This window comes from Empidonax traillii, unplaced genomic scaffold (genome assembly GCF_003031625.1).
Source record: "Empidonax traillii isolate 1590-97213 ecotype Southwest subspecies unplaced genomic scaffold, ASM303162v1 scaffold1079:size189651, whole genome shotgun sequence".
Classification (NCBI taxonomy): domain Eukaryota; kingdom Metazoa; phylum Chordata; class Aves; order Passeriformes; family Tyrannidae; genus Empidonax; species Empidonax traillii.
Genome location: NW_020956272.1, coordinates 19572 through 43935, shown reverse-complemented (window position 1 = coordinate 43935; position 24364 = coordinate 19572). Strand labels below are relative to the sequence as shown.

The 24364-nt window shown below is 51.1% G+C and overlaps 1 protein-coding gene across 3 annotated transcripts; it reads right to left on the bottom strand.

The window, feature by feature from the left end:
• Positions 1-1672: 1672 nt before the first annotated feature.
• NFYC (nuclear transcription factor Y subunit gamma) lies at positions 1673-22559 on the bottom strand. Of its 3 annotated transcripts, none has more exons than XM_027904712.1 (10): positions 22535-22559; positions 14469-14581; positions 11681-11752; positions 11263-11376; positions 10588-10683; positions 7735-7908; positions 7255-7413; positions 3804-3911; positions 3050-3109; positions 1673-2393 (listed from the first exon to the last, which is right to left on the bottom strand). In XM_027904712.1, exons 2-10 carry the CDS (start codon positions 14571-14573, stop codon positions 2274-2276), a joined length of 1008 nt encoding a protein of 335 aa, XP_027760513.1. In that variant the 5' UTR covers positions 14574-14581; positions 22535-22559; the 3' UTR covers positions 1673-2273. The 3 variants fall into 3 exon arrangements, with proteins under 3 accessions (XP_027760513.1, XP_027760512.1, XP_027760514.1); XM_027904711.1 differs by lacking the exon at positions 22535-22559 and adding an exon at positions 18685-18856 and having other exon boundaries at positions 14469-14580; XM_027904713.1 differs by lacking the exons at positions 3804-3911; positions 22535-22559 and adding an exon at positions 18685-18858 and having other exon boundaries at positions 14469-14580.
• Positions 22560-24364: the final 1805 nt, after the last annotated feature.

Below are 24364 nucleotides of genomic sequence, written 5' to 3'. Positions count from 1 at the left end.
AGGGAGCTTTCCTTGGAATGGGGTGTCTTTGGGAAGGACAGCTGCCAGCAGCCCACCCTGCAGGAGGGTGGTCCTGGTTTGGCGCTGAGGAACGCAACGAAATCACAGGACTGAAACTTTGAAGGCCAGAAAACCACCCCTGCCCGATGAAGGGTGATCTCAATAGCAAAACACACACCCTCATCAGCTTAATGAAGTACCTGCTACCCCATCCATGATTCCACTACTCAGCTCTCCCCCTGGACTGTGCTGTATGTAAAGGAGGAGGAGGATTGGGCCATCCCTGAATCCGTGGTTTTGTTCCTTCAATAAACCCCATATTTGTGAATCTGTGATCGAGAAGGTTCATATTGAACACGACCAGGCTTCTTGTGCCTAATCAGATATAACCAGGGATTCATCCCAGCCATCCCCCAGCCCCCCTGATCCCTTGGGGCACAGCGGGGTTTATTTTCAGCCAAGTTTCATTCACTTAATGCAACAGCTGGACACTCCTTTCAGGAGCAGCGTCTCCCTCCCCATTTTCTGTCCTTTAAGCAATTTATTCCCATTCAAATGGAACCTATTTCAAGCAGACCCAACTGCTTTGGGTAAAGAGCTTTTCCTTCAGCAGAGCCTCGCCGGCCACCTCTGCCCGTGGCTGATAAGGCAGTGCCTGTTCCAGGGGTCCTGCTCTTCCCTCCAGGTCTCTCTCCATCCTGACAAGCGGATTCCCGGCGCTGCTCCCCGGTGGAAGCCAAAGGGATGCTTTTCCAGAGATGTTTGGGAGGCGGCGGAGGGGATTCCTCTCCTCTGGCTGCGTGGAGGGTGGCGGGGCAGCACCAGCCCGGCCCCTTCCCTCGGGTGGGATCAGCAGTCGGGATCGGGGACAGCTGGAGGGGAGGCAGAGGATGTCGCTGCCGGGAGGAGGGACCTCCGAGCCCCCATCCCAGTTCCCGCATCCCGGCTCCCCCGTCCCGCTCCAGCCCTTCCCACGGGGGCCCTCTCGTGGCCGATCCCACGCACGGAGCTTTCCCGCGGGGTCCTTTTTTTTCCCCCTCGATTTCGTCCTTTCCGTGCCCAGGAGCGGCTCCTCCGCCCGGGCTCATCCCGGCTCTGCCCGCACATCCCTCCCGGGAACCGCGGCACCGGGAAAACTTGATGGACAGCAGGGAATTGCGGTTTTCCCAAAGCCCGGGAGGTGCAGGGAATGCTGTGCCGGGCTGGAACAACCCGGCCCAAGATGCTGCAGTTGGCAGCAGCCAAAATGCTGAGGCGGAGTTTTCCTCCCCCAGCAGCAGCTCTTGGCAAGGGGGGCACCAACCGTGCCAGGGTGAGCTTTTCCATCCCCCAAATTCTGGGCTTGGCAGCACCAGGGAAGCGCCCACGGGGGCCAAAGTTGCCTCCACCCGGGCAGAGGGGACACCCCATGTGTCACAGCCTCGTCCCCTCACACTTCCAGGGATTCAGGATGCTCCTCTCTGGGCTCTGGATCCCACAGACAGCACGCACAGGATCTGACAAAAGCAATTTATTTCCTTTTCTGAAGCTTATATTACATGCATTGACCGAAACCAGAACAACAGGTAACAGCAGGGCTGGGGTTTGTCCTCATTCCATCAGCTTTTCTGGAATGAAGAGGCCAAATTCAAGAATCTTTTGCCCTTAGAAAATACAATCATAATATAAGGAATGTTTTTTTGCTGTTTTTACTTTAATCACTCCTCCCCTACTCCCCTGTATACAGACAATGCTCCAAAAGAGGAGGCAGGAGAGGAAAATCTAACACACACACACACACACACACACACACTCCCTCCAAACACCCCTAAAGCCCACTGAGATGGGAGGACCAAATCTAGCTCTATCCAGAGGAAAAAAAAAAATAAAATACAAACAGAACAGCAGGAATAGAGCTGTGACACAAATCAGGAGCAGTACCCTCAAGTGTGACTGGAAATAAAAACATTTTACGTGTTGTTCGACGAGGTGCTACAAAATTCCTTTTGATCAGTTCTGCCTCAGTTCTCTGGGTTTGAACAAGCAGCTGGATACACTGAAATATTGGTTTAAAAATAAAAATATTGCATTCTTGTCAGAGTCTGTTGGATATCCTCATACCCACCAGAGAAAGGTGTAAGAGTGCACTGGAGATTGCAGCCTACTATAGGCTTACTACCAGGTGCAGGTACACAGAGCAGGTGTATTCATTCATCAGACCAGGCCGGTTTGGCAGATGTGAAGGTGGTTTGTGTTGGTTTGCACACAGGCAGGACTCGCTCCCAGGTCCCTGCTCAGTCCCCCGTCACCTGTGTGGCCTGGGCGTCCGAGGTCTGGTTGGTGGACTGGATGAACATGGGCTGGGTGATGTCCTGGCCCGCTGGCATCGTCACCTGCTGGATCTGGTACAGCTGCTGCAGAGATAACATTGGGGAACGCCTGTCAGTGCTCATCACACCCACAACGCCCTTGGAGGGCTCTTAAAGCACCTCTCAGGTGGCCCCCAAAAAAATAGAACCACACCGTGAGTTGCCACCAGACATTTGCTGCTCAATAACTGCAGAGTAATTCTCCGAGTTCTGATGCCCAGACTGACATCAGGCCAATCCTTCCCTGGCAGGGTGGGCAGGCCCTGGCACAATTTGCCCAGAGCCCTGGGAGTGTCCAAGGCCAGCTTGGAGCAACCTGGGCTAGTGGAAGGTGTCCCTGCCCATGGCAAGGGGTGGTACTGGATGGGCTTCAAGGTCCCTCCCAACCCACCCCTTCCATGATACTTAAGCAGCAGGCAATAGCTTGATGTCAGACATCCTAAACTGGTTAAGATTAAAATGGGTCCCACACAGAGAGTGAAGGACTGGATTAATTAACTGGGAGCAAAGGCAGCAGAACACAGAGAATCCACTTGAATTAAGACTGGCACAACATTCCCTTATCCAGTTCCAGCTCAGGGTTTGGGAGCAGCAGCAGTGCTCTATGGGGAGGAGCTGATTTGCTGGGACATGCAGGTTTAGGACAGCGTTCCTGCCCCCTGACCCCCGAGATGCAGCCCCGAGGAACCCCGAGCTCTTACCTGCCCATCCGTGAACTGGCTGAACTGCTGCTGCCCTTGCTGGACTTCTGTCTGCGTTATCTACAGGGACAAGAGCAGTCTGATCACTGACAGCCCCTCCCAGAGGGTCACAACCCCACCAACACCACTCTGCTGCTGCCTTTCCAGAGCTTTTCAGGCTCTTCCAAACTCCATCACCCCACCACGGGCACGGCTCGCGCCGCCGACCACGGCCAGGCCGCTGCTCAAGAACCGAGGACAAGGGGGCTCAGTCCTTCCAAACCGAACACAACCACGTCCTCTCTGACTTTCCCCGAGGAGAACGTGGCCTCCAGGATCCCGAAAAGCAGCAGGAAGGCAGAGAAGAAACCCCTCAGCCTCAACAAGAACAGGAGACAACCCGCTGGCAGCACCGCCGGTCCTCGTGTTCCACCTCTCCCGAGAGGCCGCACAGCTCCTCCCTCACCCAGGCAGAAGGAGCAGAAGTGAAGAGAAGGTCGATGAACCCAAGTGTTACCTGCCATCAGCTCAGAAGCAGCGTGAGCTTTGCCCTGAGACACACACACACACATTTTGCATGCACCTTGCACGGGCGGCTTCCTCGCTCTTTTATTTTTTATTTTTTTTTTTGGTTACTCTGCCGGAAGGAAGAGGGAGGGAAGAAAGGCAGGAATCCTAAAGCCCAAGAGCGGGTCAGCTCCCCTGGAACTGGCAGCTTCAGGAGCTGGGGAACAACACTTTACCAGTCAGGTGAGGCCTGCTGTGGAGTGCATACCTGCTGTGCATTGGTTGCAAGCGTCTGGATCTGCCCCTGGACTACCTGGGTGCCTGACACGGGTTGGGCTAAGCGGATATACTGCAGCTGGCCAGCATTCAACTGAACCTGGAGACAAGTGGAGGGGGCAGGGAAAGAAAATTAAACAGATAACTGCTGTAACCTCAACACACACAAACTTGCCTGCTCGTTTCCACAACAGAAGCTGGTGTCGTGGATGACTCCCCGCCCCGGGGGGAGCCTCAGGTGATTTACAGTTCCCCGGGGAGGAACCACCACAGAGCCTGCCAAGGCAAGAACCGGGGGGCACACAGAGCTCCTGCACCTCCCTGAAGCCCATCATTCCTCCTTTCTCCAGGATGGGAGTGGTCAATTAGGAGCTAAAACGTACTAATGGCTCCGTTTCTCTCAGAGCTTTGAGGACACTTGTTTTTAGGTTTTGGTTACAAGTCACTCCTTCGATGTATCATTTCACACAAAGAAAGCTGTTACGAGCTGGCTGCACATGACACTCCTGTCACACCCTGCCAAAAATATTAAAGAATATATGGGATTTTTTTTTTTTTGTCACATAAATAAAGCAAGCAGAGATGACAAAACCCTTTTGGAAGCTTTCAGTGCAACTCTCTGCCAATGTGTTGTCAACCCCCACCTGGCAAAGGCTGAGCCTTTCTGGGTCAATACTCCATCTGTAAGATCCAAACCCAAATTTATTCCCTACAGCCCTGCTCTCACAAGGCTGGCTGTTTGGGGGTGAGGGATATGAAGACAATATTACCACAGGTCATGATACAAACGGGTAGCACTGTTCATTCACACCTGAGAGCAATAAAAAGGTCCCAGTGTGACCGGTACTACTGCTGGGGTTTTTCATTCTGTGTTCTTTATCCTCTATATTTAGATTCACAGTCCTGAGGTTAATTATATGCAAATAATGTTTGGGGTTTCCTTCTCTTTAAGAAAGGGAAAGAAGAGCACAGAGAACACTTTAAAAACTGCTGACTGATAAAAGCTCAAGAGCCTGGAACGTGGTCTTGGCATTTCCACAAATGCCACCGACTCCACCAGCTGTGTCTGAGAGCTCCAACATAATTTCCAGAGCAAATAAACTCCCCATGAGCAACATTTCAATAAAGAATTCGTTCCTGCACTGAGGTCTCCTGGGAGATCATGTTTTCCACGCTGGGGGGCTGAGATTTTAACCCCACAACTGGATGGGTGAAAGAGATTTGGGAAGAGTTCTTCCAGAAACCTGCCCAAGGAACCTGCCCAAAGAGGTCTGGATAAGACACAGAATAAATAAAACACAAAAATAAACGTGGACAAACAAGTGATTATCATTTAACTGATGGACAAACAGAAAAACTGGAAGGAAGGGTATGGAAAAAGAGAAGTCACTTTTCCACAGGCAAGCTGTGGTCCTGGAGAAAGTGGTACCAGCAGAGTCCATGAGGAAGATTCTTCCCAACACTCCAGAGGCACTTCCAGTTTTATGAGAGAGTTTCAAACCGTCATATTTGGGTGATGAAAGATTCTTTGCTGAAACTCTCGCAGACACCAGAGTGAAGAGGAACTATCACAAGATGGCACTAACTGTGCCAAGAGAGAAAGGAAATAAGGGGAAAATAAGAAAAGCACAGCAGGAAGAGCAGAACAGACCGGAGAGCAAGGACTGGAATTGTGTGAAACCAAAGTGATTTCCAGGCTGGGGAGAAAAAACCTCTCACATGTGGCTCCATGTTCGATTTTCTGTCACTCGCTGGAAGCTCCTTCAGCACCAGCTGTGGTTCTTCAACTTGTCATTGTCAAGAAGAATCCTCTCAATCGCAGTTAAAACAGGATCTCTGCTGGACAGAGAACTGTGAGTTGTGACTGTTTCATCCAACACTGCTCCAGTGTTGCTGTTCTGCAGCCTTACAGCTGTCAGAGCTCCAAGTGCTCCCACCCTGGGCTCTTGGCAGCTCCTGTCTCTCATCTGCGGCACAAGAAGCTTCTGAGGACCAGTCACAGCTCCCTGTTTTTTAGGGCTTCCAGGAAAGAGGGAGGTAGAGGAATGTTCCTGCTCAAAATCAGGCCCCAACTACTGAACCTCCAGCCTCTCTCTGAAAACACGGGAGCACTTCCCACAGCATCCACCTGCAGAAGGTTTTGGCTATGTCATAAAGAATTCAAGAATTCCTTCTCCTAACAGAGGTCCAAGCCCCTTCTTGTAGTTGCAGCACCCCCTGGAGACAACTGGGAACAAGTCTGAGCTGTTCTCCTGCTGCTGATCCAAGTCAGAGCTGGTGTAATGGGTTCACTCCAGCTGGAGATCTCCTTCCACAATGCTTTTGAGGAACAAGTCTCTTGGAGAGACTTCCAAAAGGAAAAGAAGAAGAAAAGAATGTCACAGAGAGCAGTGGGGAATGCAGAGGAGAAAAAAGGCTGCTTGTAGTAAAACAGCCTATCTGGCGACTCCTTTCTGACCAACACCAACAGGTACCAGCAAGAAGACTTAAAGAGATGAAAAGAACTTGTAAATTGGAAGAAATGTGGCAACTGCCCCAGTGCAAGCCCTTTTCAGGATGCTCTGGCACAGCCCCAGCGTTTGCCAGATGTGCAGAGGGAAGTGCAGCCAACCCTGAAGGGCCAAACCTGTGTGAAAGCTCGGCTTTGCCACAGCTGTGGGGACACTAAGCAACAGAAATGCAAGAGAAATGCTTGTCTCTTGTCACTGGGGTGACCTTTGGGTTCTGCAAACACTGAACTGGGCTGTGTTTTTTTTTTTTTTCCTGTAAGAGGTGTGAAATTTTCCAGATGGGAAGCAAAAGACTCAGCTTTGTTGTGATTATAAGTTACAGAGAAGGGGGGGAAAGGACTTTTTTTTGATCCATGGACATGTCAGGATGTTACTGCTGATGCTAGGTACCCAAAAATCTCATTTTTAAGCCACAGTAGGTCTATGATGATGTGAAGACCAGGAGATTTCTTCTGGTTCTGCAAAGCCATCCCTCCAAGCAGCCCTAAGCACTTGTAGAAACATTTCTTAGAACACCAAAGTTTATTAATAACTCCCAGATGGCACCTTTCCCACTGAGCCTGCCAGGTCATGACTTCAGATTGCAGAGGCAGAACCAAGTAAAGGCAAAAGCAGCGAATTCTGGTTTATTGAAACCAGGCTGTAGCAAAGAACTGAGGTTTGGCCAGGAAATATTGTATTTATTGCTTCCTAATCATAACCATTTCCCTCAGGGGAAGGTGTCTGGGGTGGGCAATGAGTCTGCACTGGATGGGTTGGATTTATATCCCCCTTCATGTCACACCTGGTTAGTTTTCCTCTCCCAAGTGCAGGAAACACACCACTCAATCCAAACTTCCTCTCCCAGTTAAAAAAGCAAACATATCCAGCCTCATGCCAGAACACCAGCTCACAGTTTGCTCTTCCCAACATTCCCTGCTGGCAAAATCTTACCGGGATTTGCTGGATTTCCCCCGTGTTGGTGATGATCTGCTGCATGACTTGCATGGTCTGCCCAGTCCCGCTCTGAGCCTGCTGGGTCTGGCCCTGGGGCTGGGCCTGCACTATCTGCACCTGCTGCCCCTCTCCCACCTGCATCGTCACCGGGGTGGTCTGCAAGAAAACAGGGATGAGGAGCCAGCCAGGGCTGGCACGGCTGGCACACCGAGGCTGGGACACACAGCCCATCCCCTGCCCCCACTGCTGCCTGGGGAGGCTGAAACCACCCCCGGGGGGAGCTCAGAACTCGAGGATCTGAACTCCTGGGCACGATCAAAAACCACCTTCCATCCCTGGAGGTGTCCAAGGCCAGGCTAGTGGGACAAGATGAGCTTTAAGGTGCCCCCCAGGCCAACCCACTCCGTGATTTCCACGCTGTTACTGACTGTTCCGAGCACTCCATCCCCCCGGGGTCTCCCAGAGCTCCCAGCTCACCTGGCCTTGCTGAGGCTGGGCGATGATGATCTGTCCCGGCTGGATGGTGGTGGTGGACGTGGTGGTCTGCTGGCCCTGCTGCTGCCCCTGCACCTGCACTGCAGCAGGCTGCTGGGCCAGGGTGAAATAATACTGCACGGGCTCAGCTGGGGTCACGGCCTGGCGCACCTCCTCCTGCAGGGACAACAGGGGAGTGGGGACACAGCGGCGTCCAACCCCTCCCACCCCACAGCCCACACATCCCCCCCCTCAACAAAGGGCATTTAACACCTTGCTTGGAGTCCATCTGAAATGATAAAAGCCCAACAGGACCCTCGTTTATTCAGCTGCATGGAAATCAAAGCCATTCCCAGTGAGCTGTGGCTAATAGTGGAGTCACCAGTGAGACACTGCCATTAGCATGAGAAGGAAATGAATAAAATTACCACGCAATTCCTCATCAGGAAATTCCATCATCACCTGTTATCTCAGTACAGGAAGTCTTGCAAATGAACCAGGAGGATTTACAGAGCCTTTTGTGTGCCACCAAATCCCCTCCTTTAGCCCCACCACACACCTCAGTCCAGCTCTGCTGTTGAACCCCCAGGAATAAAGTTGACTTGATGTCAACTGCTGTGCCTTTAGTTATTTATTTAAATCCAGCTTTTCCAGACTGAGAGCACTTTCCTGCTGTGGCTTTCCAGCTGCTTCTGCTGGTGTGAAGAACCAAAGGCTCTGCTCTAACTCCCTGTCGCAGCACAGGCTGTGATGCTGCTGCTTTGTTTTATCTCAGGAGACAAAAATCGCTGGTCACTGAAGATCTTTCAGGCAAAGGAGTGGATTTCCAGAGGTTATGGTAAGTGGTGAGTTGTTGACCCTCAGGATTCAGAATTCCTAAGCTCCCCAGAGCAGCTGGATGTGGCCCCCTGAGGGAAGATGCAGCTCCCAGACGTTCACTCCATGGCAGAAGGCGTAAACAATCCTCTCCCAGCCACCTCGAGTTCACAGCTGAGAGTGTAGGATGTTTACACGTGCTACAACATGGCACGGTCCCACCAGCCTGCTGGACCCCCCTGCTTTAACTGAGCCTTGCTCCTGGATTCCCTTCCGCAGATCCAGCTGGGCAGGAGAAGGAAAATTCACAATAAACGGGAGCAGTGGGTGATGTCAGGATGGGTTTCAGTGAAGAGCCTGTTCACTGGGATGCTGCTTTTTCAGAGGGAGAGCAGCTCAGGGTTTGTTACTGGGAGGTTTCTCACCAGAAAAGTCACCCCCCAAAGATTGAACTGACCACGGGAACGACTCGTCAGCCTGGCCCTCACCAGCGTGATCCCACGGTGCTGCAAACCACCACAACCAAGCATGCACTTCCTCCTCCTCCTGCAGCTCACCTCTCCTCACTCCATTAATTCCTCTGAGGGAGGGATTAATACCAAATTCAAATAAATTTTCACCAGGGCACGTCTCCAGTGAACCACAAAACCACATGCACTCAGGAGCTGGGGCTGTTCTCAAGCCCAAGTCCTCGGGCAGGTTATTTCTGGAACGCTCCAATCCTCGATTCCTGGCTGAATCCCGAAATAATTATGGCAACCGAGTTCTTGTCTAAGTACCTCTCCCAGGTTCAGTCGCATTTGCCACAGGCAGGACTGGTTTTAAATCCAAATCTGCTCAGAACACGCTCCATCCCATCGTTTTCCGTCCTGTATTTTCCAGCCCCAGCTGGAGTTCCCAGACCAACACAACGTCAGGGCTGCCCTCCCAGCTCTTCCACAGATCCAACAATGACTTGTCAAACAGCCTTTTCTGTGGCAGGGATAAAACACAGATTGTGCCCCCAGCCCCAAAAAAAAGCACAGGAAGATTTTTCCCTGCAGAGCCCTGACCTACATCCCATGGGCTGGCTCCTTCTCCCTTCAACTTCTCCTGCTGGAAGAAGCATCCCTGGTGATTCCCCCCCTTTTGCCCAGCACTTCACCACGAGGACTTCGAGGAGGGAGGGAAAAGAGCAGCCTCCAAAATCCAGGTGCACAGTGGAAGTGCTGGTCTCTACACTCAGAGCAGACACAATTCTGCACGTTATCCAGGATTTATATGGGAATATGGAAAAAATAAACCATGCCAAAGACAAACTTCCAAGTCAAACACTTGCCAGAAGGTGTTTCACATTATGCCAAACTCCCCAGTGAGGCTGTTTTAAGGACCAGCTGGGATTTTTTCCACACTGCAGACCTTCAGAAGCATCAGAAAAGCAGCAGAAGGGAATTGTTATAGTGGGTTTTTTTTTACCTTTTTTAATTGCTGGACAATTCCAGGAGCTGCTGAACAAGGAGCAGCACCACCCAAACAGAGCTGCTCCCGGCAAGAGGTGCCCTGATGGTATCCCAGACCTTTTAATCAGCCAGGAAAAGAGAAGGGCCAGCACTGGCCCCCCAGCCCTCGTGCTGAGCTGAGAGCAGCAGCCTGCTGCTGTAAACATCCGACTGAAAGCTCCTTCCAGCACCTTCCAGCTTCCAGTCAAGGATGTTTACAGGAGCACTGGCTGCCCCAAAGGGTGCAGGGGGGGGGATTTCCAAGCCAGCAAGACCTGTTTCTCCCTTTACAAGCCAAAGGGTGCAACTCAAAACACGCTTTTTGGGGTCAGAACTATTCGTGGTTTGTTTGGCTTTAAGTCACCCCCCCAAAGTCAGGCCTCAGTAAATCTCCACTCAAGCTCTATTTCCATAAGAAACCAATTTAAGAACCTGAAAACTACAATAAATAACCACGTGAAAAAGAGAGGCATAAACCTCTGATTCTGCATTGCCCTGTTTTAAGCAGAGACTGAAAGCCCAGCAGGGAAAGGACAAGACCCGACTCATTTTTAGGCCTCACCTGTCGCTTCGGAGGCTTCAGTTCATCCCTGGGGACGATGTCGATCAGGAAATCAAACTGATCAAACTTTGTGATTGCCATGGCAATGTCATTCCTCTGCAACAACAAGGGGGAAACACTCCTCAGCTCCAGCAGTCTGTTTTGCCACTGGATAAATGAAGCTGGAGCTGTTTATACCTGAGTTGAGGGGGAATGTCTTCTCCAGGTGGCAGGTTTTGGAACCAACACCACTTCCTGGTGCTCAGCAAAGCCTCCAAAATGTGAATTAAGGGGCTCTTGCAGGCATTTATTCACCCACCAGATCAGGCTTCCCACCACAGAGGGCTCGTGGCAACCACCACAAGCCTTTCAGCACGTTAAAAAAAAGTGGGGAATTCTTCTAAAAATCATTTAAAGATCCCAGAAAAACAGCTTTGCAGGAAGATGACTATCCCTGTATTCCCAATCAATACAGGCACAATCTGACAGCTCTAGATTAGTGTTTTGGTGGTGGTTTTTTTTTTAAATTAAATGAAACAAAAAGCCTTCCAGTTGCCCGGTCACGCTGCACACAGGTTTGCAGTGGCAAACACAGGTAACTCGAGTTCCTGTGTCCAAAACATGCCTCCTGTTGTGGAAACAAAGGGGTTTGGGAGCAGATCTTGGGAGCAGCTGGAGCAGGAGCAGCTCCTTTACCTGCAGAGTCCTGCGCTTGTTGTCCTCGGTGTGGATCCAGGCTCGCAGGGTGAGCTCTGTGATAAAGATCTGAGCAGCCTTGGCAAACAGCACAGGGGCCTCTGCACTGATCATCTGCAATTAAAACACAGCTTCTTCTAAAGGTGTTCTCGCACAAAGAGGAGGTTCGTCATGCTGGTGAAAACCTGAGTGCTACAGGTGGATTTGGGGGAGTTTTCTTGCCAGGGTGCCCGTGGGTCTGACAGAGCAGAGCTCCCAGCTTTCTAATTACACAAGGCCAGGGAACTTTGCTAAAAAAAAATGCTTAAAAAATCATAATAATGCTGATGGGAATAATGAAGTCCAAGGAATTACAGATCCAATATCCATCAAAAGGGTCAGAAATACTTTAGGGGAAAAAAAAAAACCCAAACCCTACCTTGACATCTTCATCCAGCTTCATGATCTTCTTAATGCGAGCCAAGGGCAGCTCCTGAACCCTGAAGTCTTTCTGCAGAGAGATTCACATTTGAGAGACTCTTAACTGACATTTAACCGAAAATAAAGGGGAAAAAAAAAAAGGTAAACTAAGTCTGCATCGCCTGGAATGACACTGGATAAAATCAATTTGTTTCCTTTCAGGTGTGGCAGCTTCTCCTCAGGGCTGAGAATTCTCTTGTCAGTGTTTTACACTGATTTAATTCCACTCAAACCTTCTTGGGTTTCCCGTTTCACCCCCAAGCTGAAGTGGTTCTGCAGAACAGACTGTTTCTATTACAATATTATCCATTTCTCCACCTATTTATATTTGAAGCCACGAATTCAATGAAGTTTCCCGGGCCCCACAAAACTCTGGAATTTCCAAAAAAAGTGAAGCTTCTCCCATTCCTGAGGATAAAAAGTGGAATTAAAATAAATCAATCAATCCCACGTGTTCGCTGCCAGGAACCTCCTGAAAAGGGAGAAGGGCTGAGGTTACATCCCACTGCATCAGGAATGCAGAATTCCTGCTCAAAAAGGGCTTCTTTAAAAAAAAAAAAAAGAATAAAAAAATCATCTTCCCTTCTTCTTAACAAAAATGTCACAGCAAAATAATAGGAAAGTCATTTCTCCAGGGAGAAAGCACTGCAGGACGTTTTGGGGAAACAAAAGGGGGGGGGAAAAATGCTGAAAATGCTGTTTTCTGTTCTAAATTCCTCTTCTAAATTTCTTCCTAGTGAAGAAGAACGTGGATGTTGTGCATGGCCCAGGCAGGATCCAGCAGGGTGCATTTTATTTAATTCATCTATAACATCTGAATGGATATTTAGATACATTATTGTCTATGTGTGTATATATATTAAAAAAGCTTTCTGTGCCTCATTCTGCAGGGAAAAGTGAATGTGGTGCTCCTGCAAGATGCTGAAAATCAGGATTAATTTGGGGTGGGGGTGCCCTTGCAGGGAGTGCTCAGGGCTGTCCCATCTTGACGAGGAAAGTGGGATTTTGGGGGCAATGAGAGGGTTGGGACCTGCTCCTGGAACACACCACGCACTCAGGGTGGCCTTTGCAACCAGCGCAAAAACAAGTTAAGGGGTTGCTAAGACATGGAAAAACATCTCACAGGGTTTGCTGAGCGGGGTTTTTATTGTTGTTTTGGGTTTTTTTCTGGTTTTTTTTTTGTTTTTTTTTTTTTCCTTTGAGCTCTTTCCTTTTTAAAGGGCCCTCGTGAGCTTTGACTGGGACTCACAGGAAGATGAGGAGCAAACTTCTGATTTGTGACATTTGTAACAGTTTTAATATCAACTCCTGTGAACAGGCAAAGCCCTGAATTTTTCCTTCACTAGAAAGAAACTCAGAACAGAAATTTGGAGCAGAAAACACCATTTTCAGCATTCTTTTGTTTCCCTAACACCTCCTGCTGGGGTTTTTCCCTGGAGAGATGACTGTGCCCAGGTACAAGACTATTAGAATCTGTAGATTTTTGAGGGAGAGAATTGGAGAAATTGTAAAAATTAAAGCTCCTCTATTCCTTTAAGGCCACGACACACAAATCAAAACCAACAGGCCATTGGAGGGGAAGGGAAGCCCGAGCAGGACTGGCCCCCACCCAGCAGGACAAGCCTCAGACACCAATTCCTCAACTTTTCTTTTCTCCAAATTAGGTCTGGATGTTTCCACAGGCCTCTTGTAGCTCACAGTGCAGCTGAAATGCTAAACCCAGCCTAAGCCTGGTTCTTCTTTCCCCAAGGCTGGGCTACCCCTCCTTCCCATTCCCTCCAAACTCCGGCTCCTTCTCCAGCAGCTCCCCTCGGGATCTCACCTGAATTTCAGCTCAAAAGCACAAAACCAGGCAGAAACTGCCCCAAAAGGCAGGTGACCATCAGCTTTCACCCACTGACAGCTTACTGACATCCACATCAACTCAGTAACACCCACAATAAATCCCAGGATCTGTTAAGGGGGCACAGCACTGGAATGTTTTCCCATGATATCCCATTTTCATCCCCCCCCCAACAACTCCACTGCCCTCAGTTAACGTTTCCAGTGAATCCCTAACTTGCAAAGCAATAAATAGATCCTAGGACAGTTAAAAATTAAGCTGCCCATACTTGATAAGCTGCATAATAAACCCCTTTCATGTGGAGATGAAGCCAAACTGCAGCTCCTCAACACGAGAATTCACTGGGCTGAAAGAGGGAAGTAATTAATTCTGGTTATGCATACAAATTTCTACATCTGTTTCTTTAATCAACTATCTGCACACAGGCTGAAAAAAAGCAGCTTATCTTCAGACTAGTGGATTGGGGGGGGGTGGTTTTACTTTGAAGAGCCTGTCTTGGACTGGAGTTCTTTTGTTTCCAGGCACAGGAGAGTGATTTCAGGCCCACTGGATCACAGGAATTTATCAATCTCCCTTGAAAAGTCGTTTTTATTATATGCCCTTGTTCCCACATCTCTTCTGGGGATGGAAGAAAATAGAAGCTACTTAGTCCAGTTCTTATTCTCAGCCTATACAGGATTTTTTTTTTCCTTAATCCAGCATCTTTAAATTAATAAAGCAACTGATAACGACACACTTGGCACCCAAGATTTTCAGCATTTCCAGGAGATGGTTCTGGAATAGGGCATAGAATCCTAAACACAAAAATTCATTCACAAAATGGAAATCCAAAGGTAATTTATTTTGCTGCCAGACCCTTTTCCCTCTCAGCTGCCCAGGAACAGCCATCCCTGGGGCCACTCACCACGGTGAGGTTGCGGATCTCCTCCATCACCCGCGGCCAGAAGGACTGCAGGCTCTGCTGGGCATCGCTGTTCCCAGCCGTGCCGAACCCGCCATCCGTGGACATCCTGGGAGCTGGGAGACACAAAACCACCAGTGAGCAACCAGGGAGGGCAGCAGGCAAAGGATCCCACCCAGGGGACGAGGGGGAATGGCTTCCCACTGCCAGGGAGCAGGGTCAGACGGGATATTGGGAAGCAATTCCTCCCTGGGAGTGTCCAAGGATGGGGCTCTGAGCAACCTGGGCTAGTGGAAGGTGTCCCTGCCCACTGAAGATATTCACAGCCTCTGCATTTGCTTTTTTTTTTTTTTTTTAATTTATTTTTCCAAAGATTGAAAAAGAACATTTAAAAGAAGTTTTGCTTCTTTGAAGGTGTCACTTTTTGTGGCTTTTACACTCGTTTTAAAAATCCCCCTTTCCCTCAGGTATAATCAACAGGAGAAATCAACACTCTGTACAATGCAGGGTTATCAAAGGCACAGAGATATAAACATTCAAATCTTTTAATTGGAACCCCTTCACAAAGCCAAGGCACGGGGCTTTCTGCAACTGCAGGGCGTTCCCATTATTCCATCGGATGTGCCTCTCTGCAAGCAGCTTTACCTGCAGTGTGCACCACGAGTGACCGAGGAGGAAACACAGGGATAAGAACTGGGATCAGACTCTCCCTGGATCCAGGCTGGGCTGCTGGGATGGTGGGGATATCAGGACACGCAGTGTTGATCCACCTCACCTTCAGGTGACCCACTGACACTGTCCAGGTGCAGGTCGAGCTCCGGCTGACACAATTCCCTCCTCCCCACGAATTCCCAGACCGGGCCGTGCCTTTCTGACGAGGAACTCTCCTCCCAGCCCCAGTTAATATTAACACCAAGTCAGACACCCAGCCCGGGAATCCCTGGGAACAGCAGGAGCAGCTCTGCTGGCTGTGTCTGTGTGACAGGAGCACGTGGCTCCGGCAGGATTCCCAATGGGATGGCAGCCGGGAAGGACGGGGGACAGGTGCCAAAAGCACAGGGCCTGCTGAGACACATCCCCAGAGAATGGGACTCGGTGATTCCCAGGCACTGAGAGAAGCTTGGGAACGCCAGGAGAGCCACCAGGGTCAGCCAGAGCCGCCCTGAGTGACCAGGAATGACACAATAAATCCCTGGGTCTCCCAGCACAGAGGAAGGTGTCACATTCCCACAGGGAAAGGTCTCCAGCCACACCTGGATATTGGTGTGTCTTTTTCCACCGAGCAGATTTAGCCCCAGTACAGGCACAACCCTTTCCTCCTGATCCCATTCCACCTAAAGGTTTATTTCAGTCCTTCCTCAATCCACAGGGAATCACCAGGAATTCCCAAATCCACTATTCCCAAGCAGTGGGGATCTCTGACACTGTTCCTAAGGGATCAAAGGGATGGATGTCAGACAATCAGCCCGGCACCTCCTGCAGCCTCCACCTGTCAAGGCAGAGAATGAACCGTTGTATTTTAATTCCTGGGTGTGGGAATGTGACAGGGAATGACAAGGAGCACGTCAGGAGGTTGCATTTTCAGTCTCAAAGCAAGACAGGAAGAATTCCAGGTAAGGAAACGATGGAAATAAGTGACTGACAAGTTACCTGCTGACTCTCCAACAACTATTTGCATTATAATACAGCCCGCCTACAAAGGGAGGTATTTCAAGTATTTATAAGAAGATACAGAGATATAAATATTCCAATGAGTGTTAAATTGGTTCTCCCTCACCTTGATCTTCGTCAAATGCAGACAAAAAATAGTTTAGGCACATAAATAAAAGCTAATCCTTGAAAACCTGCTGTGGCCTAGCAATATTTCAACACTAGACGGGGTCTTGGGTGCTTGTGGGGATGCAATTCATCTTGGGGACAAGGCAGATCACCCCTCAAGGCCTTTAAAATATAAATTACCACTGCATTTAACCCACTTAAGTGCTGTGCTGGGAAATGATGCTGCAGGTAACCCGATGAAACAACAGGTTAAAATAGAAGGAAACAAATTGTAAAGGAGGAAAGAGGAAGAAAATCTCAGCGCCATGACATTTCTTGCACTAAATATCTGTGTGTTCAGTCAGGTTGCAGGAAGAGTCAGAAATGGTTTGCTTGGGGCATCTGTAATTCAAAAAGGTCCTGCTGATGAACACAAAAAAATTCCTGTGTTCAAGTTAAACACAGGACTGATTTCAGAAGGATTCTCAGCTACTTTAAGTGACTGCTTAGGATCATTTTGTGATAAATTGAGTGAGAGTAGAAACAGAGTCACCAACAAGCTGATTTGTCAAAAAACTCGCAGAAAACAATCACTCTGTAAAAGCCTAAGCAGGTTCAAGCTGCTCAGAACACCAGTACAGGAATTTCTGCTCATTAACACAGAAATGGTTTGAAGGTGCCTGAAATCATCAGAGGAGGATTGTCAAGGTAAAAACCCCAAGTGTCACACGAACCTACAGCTCTGTGAGACAAACCTCAGCAGTGAAACCATTCCTGGGCAATGAGGTAATTCCTCCAGCCAAGGAGAAGCCAAGCTCTCCTCTTGCAGAAATCCTCCCAGCAGGATTAGTGGCAGCAAAAAGCTCCCCAAGCACACCCTGGGATAAGCTCAGCACAGCCAAGGGAGGAGGATCCTCAGGTTTCACACACCTGTGTCTAAAAACCTGTTTGGGTTTCTGATGTGGAGCCTGCAGGGAAATGCTACAGCTTCATTCCACTCTATCCATCCTCTGATTTCCTCCCTGCAGGAGCCTGGACCATCCCTGTGCTCACCACGGGCCTTCAAGGTTCTTCCCCCAGAGGGTGGTTGGGCACTGAACAGGCTCCCCAGGGCAGTGGGCACAGCCCCAAGGCTGCCAGAGCTGCAGGAGGGTTTGGACAACGCTCTGAGGGACAGGGGGGGAATGTTGGGGTGTCTGTGCAGGGCCAGGGGTTGGACTGGATGGTCCTTGGGGGTCCCTTCCAGCTCAGGAGATTCCAGGTGTGCTCTGCTGACCTCAGATGAGCTGAACTACCTGAGACAAAAACCAGGCTCTGAGATGCCCCTGCAGGAGAATCTCGGTGAGGAGGTTCCCACACACAGACTGAGAGCAGGGACACCTCACTGAGCTAAAGAGCAGCAAGAAAACAACACTCCCCCCAAAAAACAACCCACACTGGGCAAGAAACGAGGGAATGGAAGTGTCCAAGGCCAGGCTGGACACGGCTTGGAGCAACCTGGGCCAGTGGAAGGTGTCCCTGCCCATGGCAGGGGGATTGGAAATAGATAAATCTCTAAGGCTCCTCCCAACCCAAACCATCCTGTGATTCTGTAAGGACAGGCTGGGATACACCTGCTTCCCAACACCCACACAGCCAAACATCTTCTTTCCAGACTAAGGGAATAAGAAACTAAAGGCCAAAAAAAAAAAAAGCTGAGGCCTGGGCAGAAAGAGCCCAGGGGTGATTACAGAGCACATTAACAGGCACATCCCAACAGCTCCACCAGCAGCACTCAGCAATTAGAGCTTTTCCGCTCACCCGAGCACAACACCTTGGACAAACACTCAACTTCCCAAATCCTGGGGCAGCTGACAAATGTGGAACAGCTTCACTTCACAGGAGGGCAAAGGAAGCATGAACACACCTCTGGTGTCTGTGGCTGGGGTTTGGGGGTTTTGTTGTGACTATTTTTGTAAACAGATGCTGGTTTGTGCTCTTTCCTGGGTGCCCTGGGAAGGGGGGAGCAGCCAAACGGAGCCGCCTCCCCCCGGACAATCCGCCACTTCAGCAGGAACTGGGATGGAAAACACAACCTACAGGAAAATCACTAACAAACCCAACATCTCTGAGCTTGCAGTTCCACCCAGAGCAGGTATCCAGAGCTCTTTGTCTGGAAAAACACCAGCCAGGAGCAGCCCATCAGACACATCCACAACCACAGGACATTCCCAGGCATCAGCAGGGAATGGAAACAGAAGGATGACATCCCCATCCAGTCAGGGTCATGGTACAGCTTCTGACAACCTTCTCCCAGGCTGGGCCTGACTAAGGAATCAACCAAACAGGGTGGGGAGCAGATCTAAATGAAATCTATCCAAATATCCAAAGGGATATGCAAACAGCCAGAGGGAAGTAATTAAGAGCCTGGGGGCTGTCCCTGAAGGAGGGGAGGGCTCAGCAGCAGCAGCAGCATCACTTCCCACAGGTCCTGGTGCTGTCAGAAACGGCAAGTTCTTTGCATACAAAACAGCCACATTCCCAGGATTTAGGTGATGGGAAGGAGCCCCCCTTGTGTTGCAGGGCAAAAGCAGCACAATCCACCCAAGTGCCTCAAAAAATGGCTGACACTGAAGCACCAGAGAAGGTAAAGAGAAATGAGACACAAGCCCAAAGGTTTTGCCTTAAAGTCCTTAAATTGCAGCTCCAAACAAGGAGAACACACAAATATTTCTGGAAACAAATCCCCTCCACCAGATCCTGCCATGAGGCAAACATAGATTTACCACCTCCGTGCTGACAGTGTTTAAGGGCTCCCACCCCTCCAATGAACTCCTCCCAAAACTCCCCTGAAGTGGTTCTACAACCACCACTATCCCCCACCAAGAGTCACAAGTTAACCATTAGGAAGCAGCTTTAAAGAAAAAAAAAGAGGAAATTCGTGGTTTGTTCTTTCCTTTTCTGTGTTTTAAATACACCCTTTTTTACCAGGCAAAAAAAACCCCAAACCCCGACACCACAGCACCCAGAAAAACCCCCTGGAAGTCTGAGGGATAAAAACAGAGGCCAAAAAGTGAACGTTCAGATCCAACACCAATCCCAGCATTCCGTGAGCCTTCCAGTGCTGCTGCAGGAACTCCCCACACTGTGTGTTTTGGGAGCCTCTCCTTGATTTAAAAGTAAAATGCAGCTGAATGTCTAAAGAATGAGCTCTGTGTAGCACCAAGTGCCAGACACCTGATCCTGCCAGGAGCAGGAGGAACAATCCAGCAACCCACAACTGGTTTTCCTGAGGAGGATAAACGCAGTTTGATATGAATTTAGTAACACATCCCTTTAAAAGGGAGCAAAGGTTTTGATGTAGGAGAAATCACCTCCACGAGCTGCTGCTCTTCCTTAAATTGGAGGAATTTGCAGCATCAGAGTATCAAATGGAGAATAAACCCCGAGTTTGGAGTGGACTAGGAGAGCAATCTCAGGGACTGGAGGAATTTTAAAAGGCTGCAGCCCCACAGCACCTGTGGCTCCAACCTGGCCTTGCACACTTCCAGGGATGGAGCAGCCACAGCTTCTCTGGGAAATCCTTTCCAGCCCCTCCTCGCCCTCCCGGGGAAGAATTCCTCCCCATCTCCCATCTGACCCTGCCCTCTGGCAGGGGGAAGCCATTCCCCCTTTTCCTGTCACTCCAGGCTCTGGTCCAATGTCCCTCTCCAGCTTCCACAGTTATCCTAATAAAAAGGAAGCCACAACTGACTCTCTAACCCACAGCAGCACATTGACATCCTCATCATTTCAGCACTAATGACAACAGGATTATTAAAGCACGAAAACTTCCATCGGTATGGACAGGCAACAGATTAAGAACTTTATAAAGAGTGATCCTTTATTATAAACCCGCCAATCTCCACCCTCCAGGGTCACCTTCAGTGCAGGAGCAGACCCAGCTCAAAGTGACCTGCTCTGATTTAGCAGGAAGTGACCAAATAGACAAGGGACGAAAATGCCCTCAGTGAGGTCTCAGCACGGAGAAAACATAACATTTTTGAGAACAAACCAAAAAAAAACCAACCAAACCACCCCTCTTTTAAAAAAACCCCAACTTTGGCAGGTGTCCTGAAGTTTGTTCTTGCTGCCAGTGCCCCTTGTAAGGGCTGCTGAATTTTCTGCCCCTCTGAAGCAGAAGATAAACTGAATTTATCACTTTATCACTCTGAAACACGAGATAAACTCGTGTCTATCTCCTTTAGCAAAACACAAACAACAATTCCAGAGTTTAGGGGCCCAAATCTCCACGTTTTAATTCACTCAGGACACGGGCAGAGCAAAATAAAGCCCTGAAATGAAGAAAGCCCTTCGTGTGCCAACTCCATTAAAATACAGATGTCACCCCCATTATATAAATGCAAGATATTAGTCCGATTAAACAAAATAAACCCCAAATACACTGGCTGGAAAGGTGACCTCCTGAGGGCACCCAGCACCTCACACGAACCCTCCTCCTCCTCCCCACTGAGAAGCCCAACTTGGGACCTTCTAAAATGTCCTTTACACCTTCACTGCCTCGGCTGGGACAGAAAACAAGCGTGGAAAAGTCATGAAAATAAAAAGATGAGCCTGATTTCCCTTCCAGGTTAAAACCCTAGGAATAAAAAAAAGCTCTTAGAAAATAAAACCTCCTAGGGGAAAAAAAAATCAACAACTAGAAAATAAAACTTCTAGACCAAAAAAAAAACCCCATCTCCCAGGGGACACACGAATTTCACTGATTAAAATGGGACCTCAAGGACCTTCCTGCCCCTTATGGTGCTGGGAAAAAAGAAAAAAAAAAAAAAAAAAGGTCAGGAATTGGTGTAATTTGTTAATAAATCCATTTACTGAGTTCCCAGGTTCTTCCTGCTGCTCTTGACCTAGAAAGATCAAGCAGCACCTCTTCTTCCCCGGCCTCCTGCGAGCTGGAGCCACGAAATACGACAAATATTGGGTGCAACCAAGACTTCTGCAGGGTTTTTAATTCTAATTTACGGTGCCAGCACCTCAGAGCACACTGCAGCTGAGCATACCCCACTTTGGAGGTAAATACATTAAAGCAGCTCATTTTTGCTTCAAGATGCTCGCAGTGACCTTCATACTCACGGTGAACACCCCAATCCCGGCCCACAACCTGCTCCAGGAGCTCCTGGAACGTCCCCCACGACCGAGAGGTGACTTGTGGTGACATTTCCCTTTCTCCCACGCCAAGAAGTTCCATCAGCAGGGGACGAGGCGCTGCCTTGGTCTGATTTAAAATGACACATTGAAATCCAAACTACCCCAAACAACAACTCTGGGGCTGGGACATCTAGGGGTGAAGCCCCAAGCCCGCGGAAATCCTGAGAGGAGGCTCAGAGCAGGTTCCTGGGCCTGGGATCCGCTTCCTAAAAGCCCTACAAAAATAGGCTGAGCGGTGAAAATTCCCTCTCGTTTTGCCCAAACCCCACTTTTAAGGCCCACGACGAGCAAGGAGGGAGGGAGGGGGGACACGGAGCTGTGTCACCCCCAGAGGACGGAGGAGCAGCTCCGAGCATCCCCCCCAAGGAATGCCTGCAATGTGATTCACCTCCCCGGCCCAAAACTTAACTTTAATCGGGATCTCCCTGCTCTCCGCCGGTGCCCGGCGGGACGGGATCCGTTTGGGTATTTTTTCCCCCACCCTCGCCGTGGGGGTTTTTTTTGTCGTTTTTTTCCCTTTTCCTCGGTCCAAAGTGCCGAGAACAAACTTTGTCCTTCACCGCGGCGGCTCCGAGCTCTGGCATTTCAAGGTCACTCGTGCAGGCCCCGCTCCAAGTTGTGCCGCGGCGGCCGAGGAGGCCGGGGGGTCCCCGGGAGGGGTCCCGGGGGGTGTCCCGGGGAGGGGTCCCGGAGCCCCTCCGGGCTGCGAACCCCCCCGTTAATCGCTGCTCCCCGCACTGTCAGCGCCGCCCGTGACCTTCGGGGGGGATGCGGAGGGGGGGGGGGGTTTGACAATAAGAACGATAACAAAGGGTCGTTCGGGCCCGCCGGGGGTCTCGGGGTGCGGGGGCTCCGCCACCCCCTCCCCGCTCAAGGGCAGCGCGGGGGGGGCCCCGCGGTGCGGGGGGCACGGCGGGCAGGGCGACCCGCTGCTTTCACCCCCCTCCCCGCACCCCCACGCGCAGTGAGGACCACCGGGGGGGTGGGGTGTCACCCCGTGGTTCTGCACGCCCCCCAACTCCCCCCATCCCACCGGGGACACGCAGCACCGGGGCGAGCATCCCCCGCGGCGCCCGCGGCCTGCCCGCCCCCGCAGCGCGGCGTGGCGCCCCCCGGGCACTCACCGGCGGGCGGGGGGTGACGGCCATGCCCCCCGTGTGCGGCGGAGCCCCCGCGGGGCCGGTGCCGGGGGGTCCCCCCCGCCTGAGGGCCGGGCCGGGCCGAGCCCGCGGCCCCTTTAACGACGGCGGCCCCGCGCGCCCCGCTGCGCGCGCCCGGCCCGCCCCGCGCCCGCGCCCATTGGCTGCGCGCCCCGCGGCCCCCCCGCACCCATTGGCCGCCGCTGCGGCTCCCCGCGCGCCCATTGGCCGATCTCTCGGCCCTCCCCTGCCGAACCCCGCTCCCATTGGCCGCCGCCCCGGCGCAGCCTCGCCGGCCTCTTCCTGCTTTTGAAGTTACCTTGAGCGGCGGCCGCAGGGGTCAGCGCTGGCCCCGCCCCCCAGGCCCCGCCGCGCTCCCATTGGCCGCTCCCCCGCCCCCCGCCGTTCGAACGCGCCGGAGAGGCCGCTGATTGGCCCGCCCCGTTGTCACTCTCTCAGAGGGTTCCTCCCACCCGGCGGGTCACGGGGGCGGCGCGCGCGAGAGAGAGCGGCGGGAGCGCGCGCGGGGCCGGGAATCATGGAATCAGGGAATGCCGGAGGATTTGGGGCTGGAGGGGCCTCTGGACATCACCCAGTCCAACCCCCCTGCCCGGGCAGGGCCACCCGGAGCAGGGGACACAGGGACGTGTCCAGGTGGGTCTGGGATGTCCTCCCTGGGCAGCTGTTCCAGGCCCTGCCACCTCCATGGAAAGGAGTTCTGCCTCAGACACTTGCTGTGTTTTAGTTTATGGCCGCTGCTCCTTGTCCTGTCACTGAACAGAACTTGGGACCATCCTCTGCCACCCCCTGGAGATTTCTGTATGGATTGGTGAGATATTTGTAGGATTGATGGATCCCCTCTCAGCCTTCCCCTCTCCAGCCTGACCAGGCCCAGCTTTCCCAGCCTCTGCTCATCTCAAAGATGCTCCAGACCCCAAATCATCTCTGTGGCCTCCGCTGGACTCTCCCCAGCAGCTCCTGGTCTTCCTCACCCTGCAGAGCCCCAGACCTGGACACAGCTCTGGATGTGCCTCCCCAGGGCAGAGCAGAGGGGCAGGACCCCCTCCCTGACCTCCCCAGCATTCCCACCTGCAAACACCAACAATTCCCCTGCGCAGCTTTACCCACACACCAGCTTCACCCTCCCCAAGCCCCCAGCACCCCTTTGGATCGGCTGGAAAGCTGGGAATGCCGTGCTGTCAAAGCCCAGGGTGGTGTTTTATCCCCTGGACGCGCAATTCCCAGCAGATCACCAACAACACCCCAGCGGATTTCCAGCACTCCAAGGTATAATTCACTGCTTGGAAATAACGTGCTGACGGGATTATCCCCAGGAAAAAAAATATTGGGAAGCACAGCCAAGGCTTGACTGGTCCTGCAGATGAAATCGGTTTGAAATCTGATAGCGAGGGGAGATTAATTTAAAAATAGAGCTTTCCCGGTGGTTTGGTCAATACAAGTGGTTAAAACACGACTTTAAAATAAATAAATACACTCTGTTCTCTTCCTGTGTCATTCCTCAGATAAAAGCCTGGGCCTGGAAGCTGCGGAATTCTGACTATTGGAGGTATGTGAGGTACTTTTGGTGGTATGAAAAACAACCCCAAGCGGCCCCAGCACCTTTCCTGCAGAGCACAGGAATGCCTGGCTGGAATACCAACTGCCCAAACACATTCCCGTGTGCTCTGTCACATCCCAAGGACCCCCCTGTCACCCTTCTGCTCACAGGAATTTCGGGAACAGCCCTGGGAACAACCCAGCACAGCCACTGAGCTGCTGCTCACAAAGTATTTAATGATTCTAGGTGACGGTGAA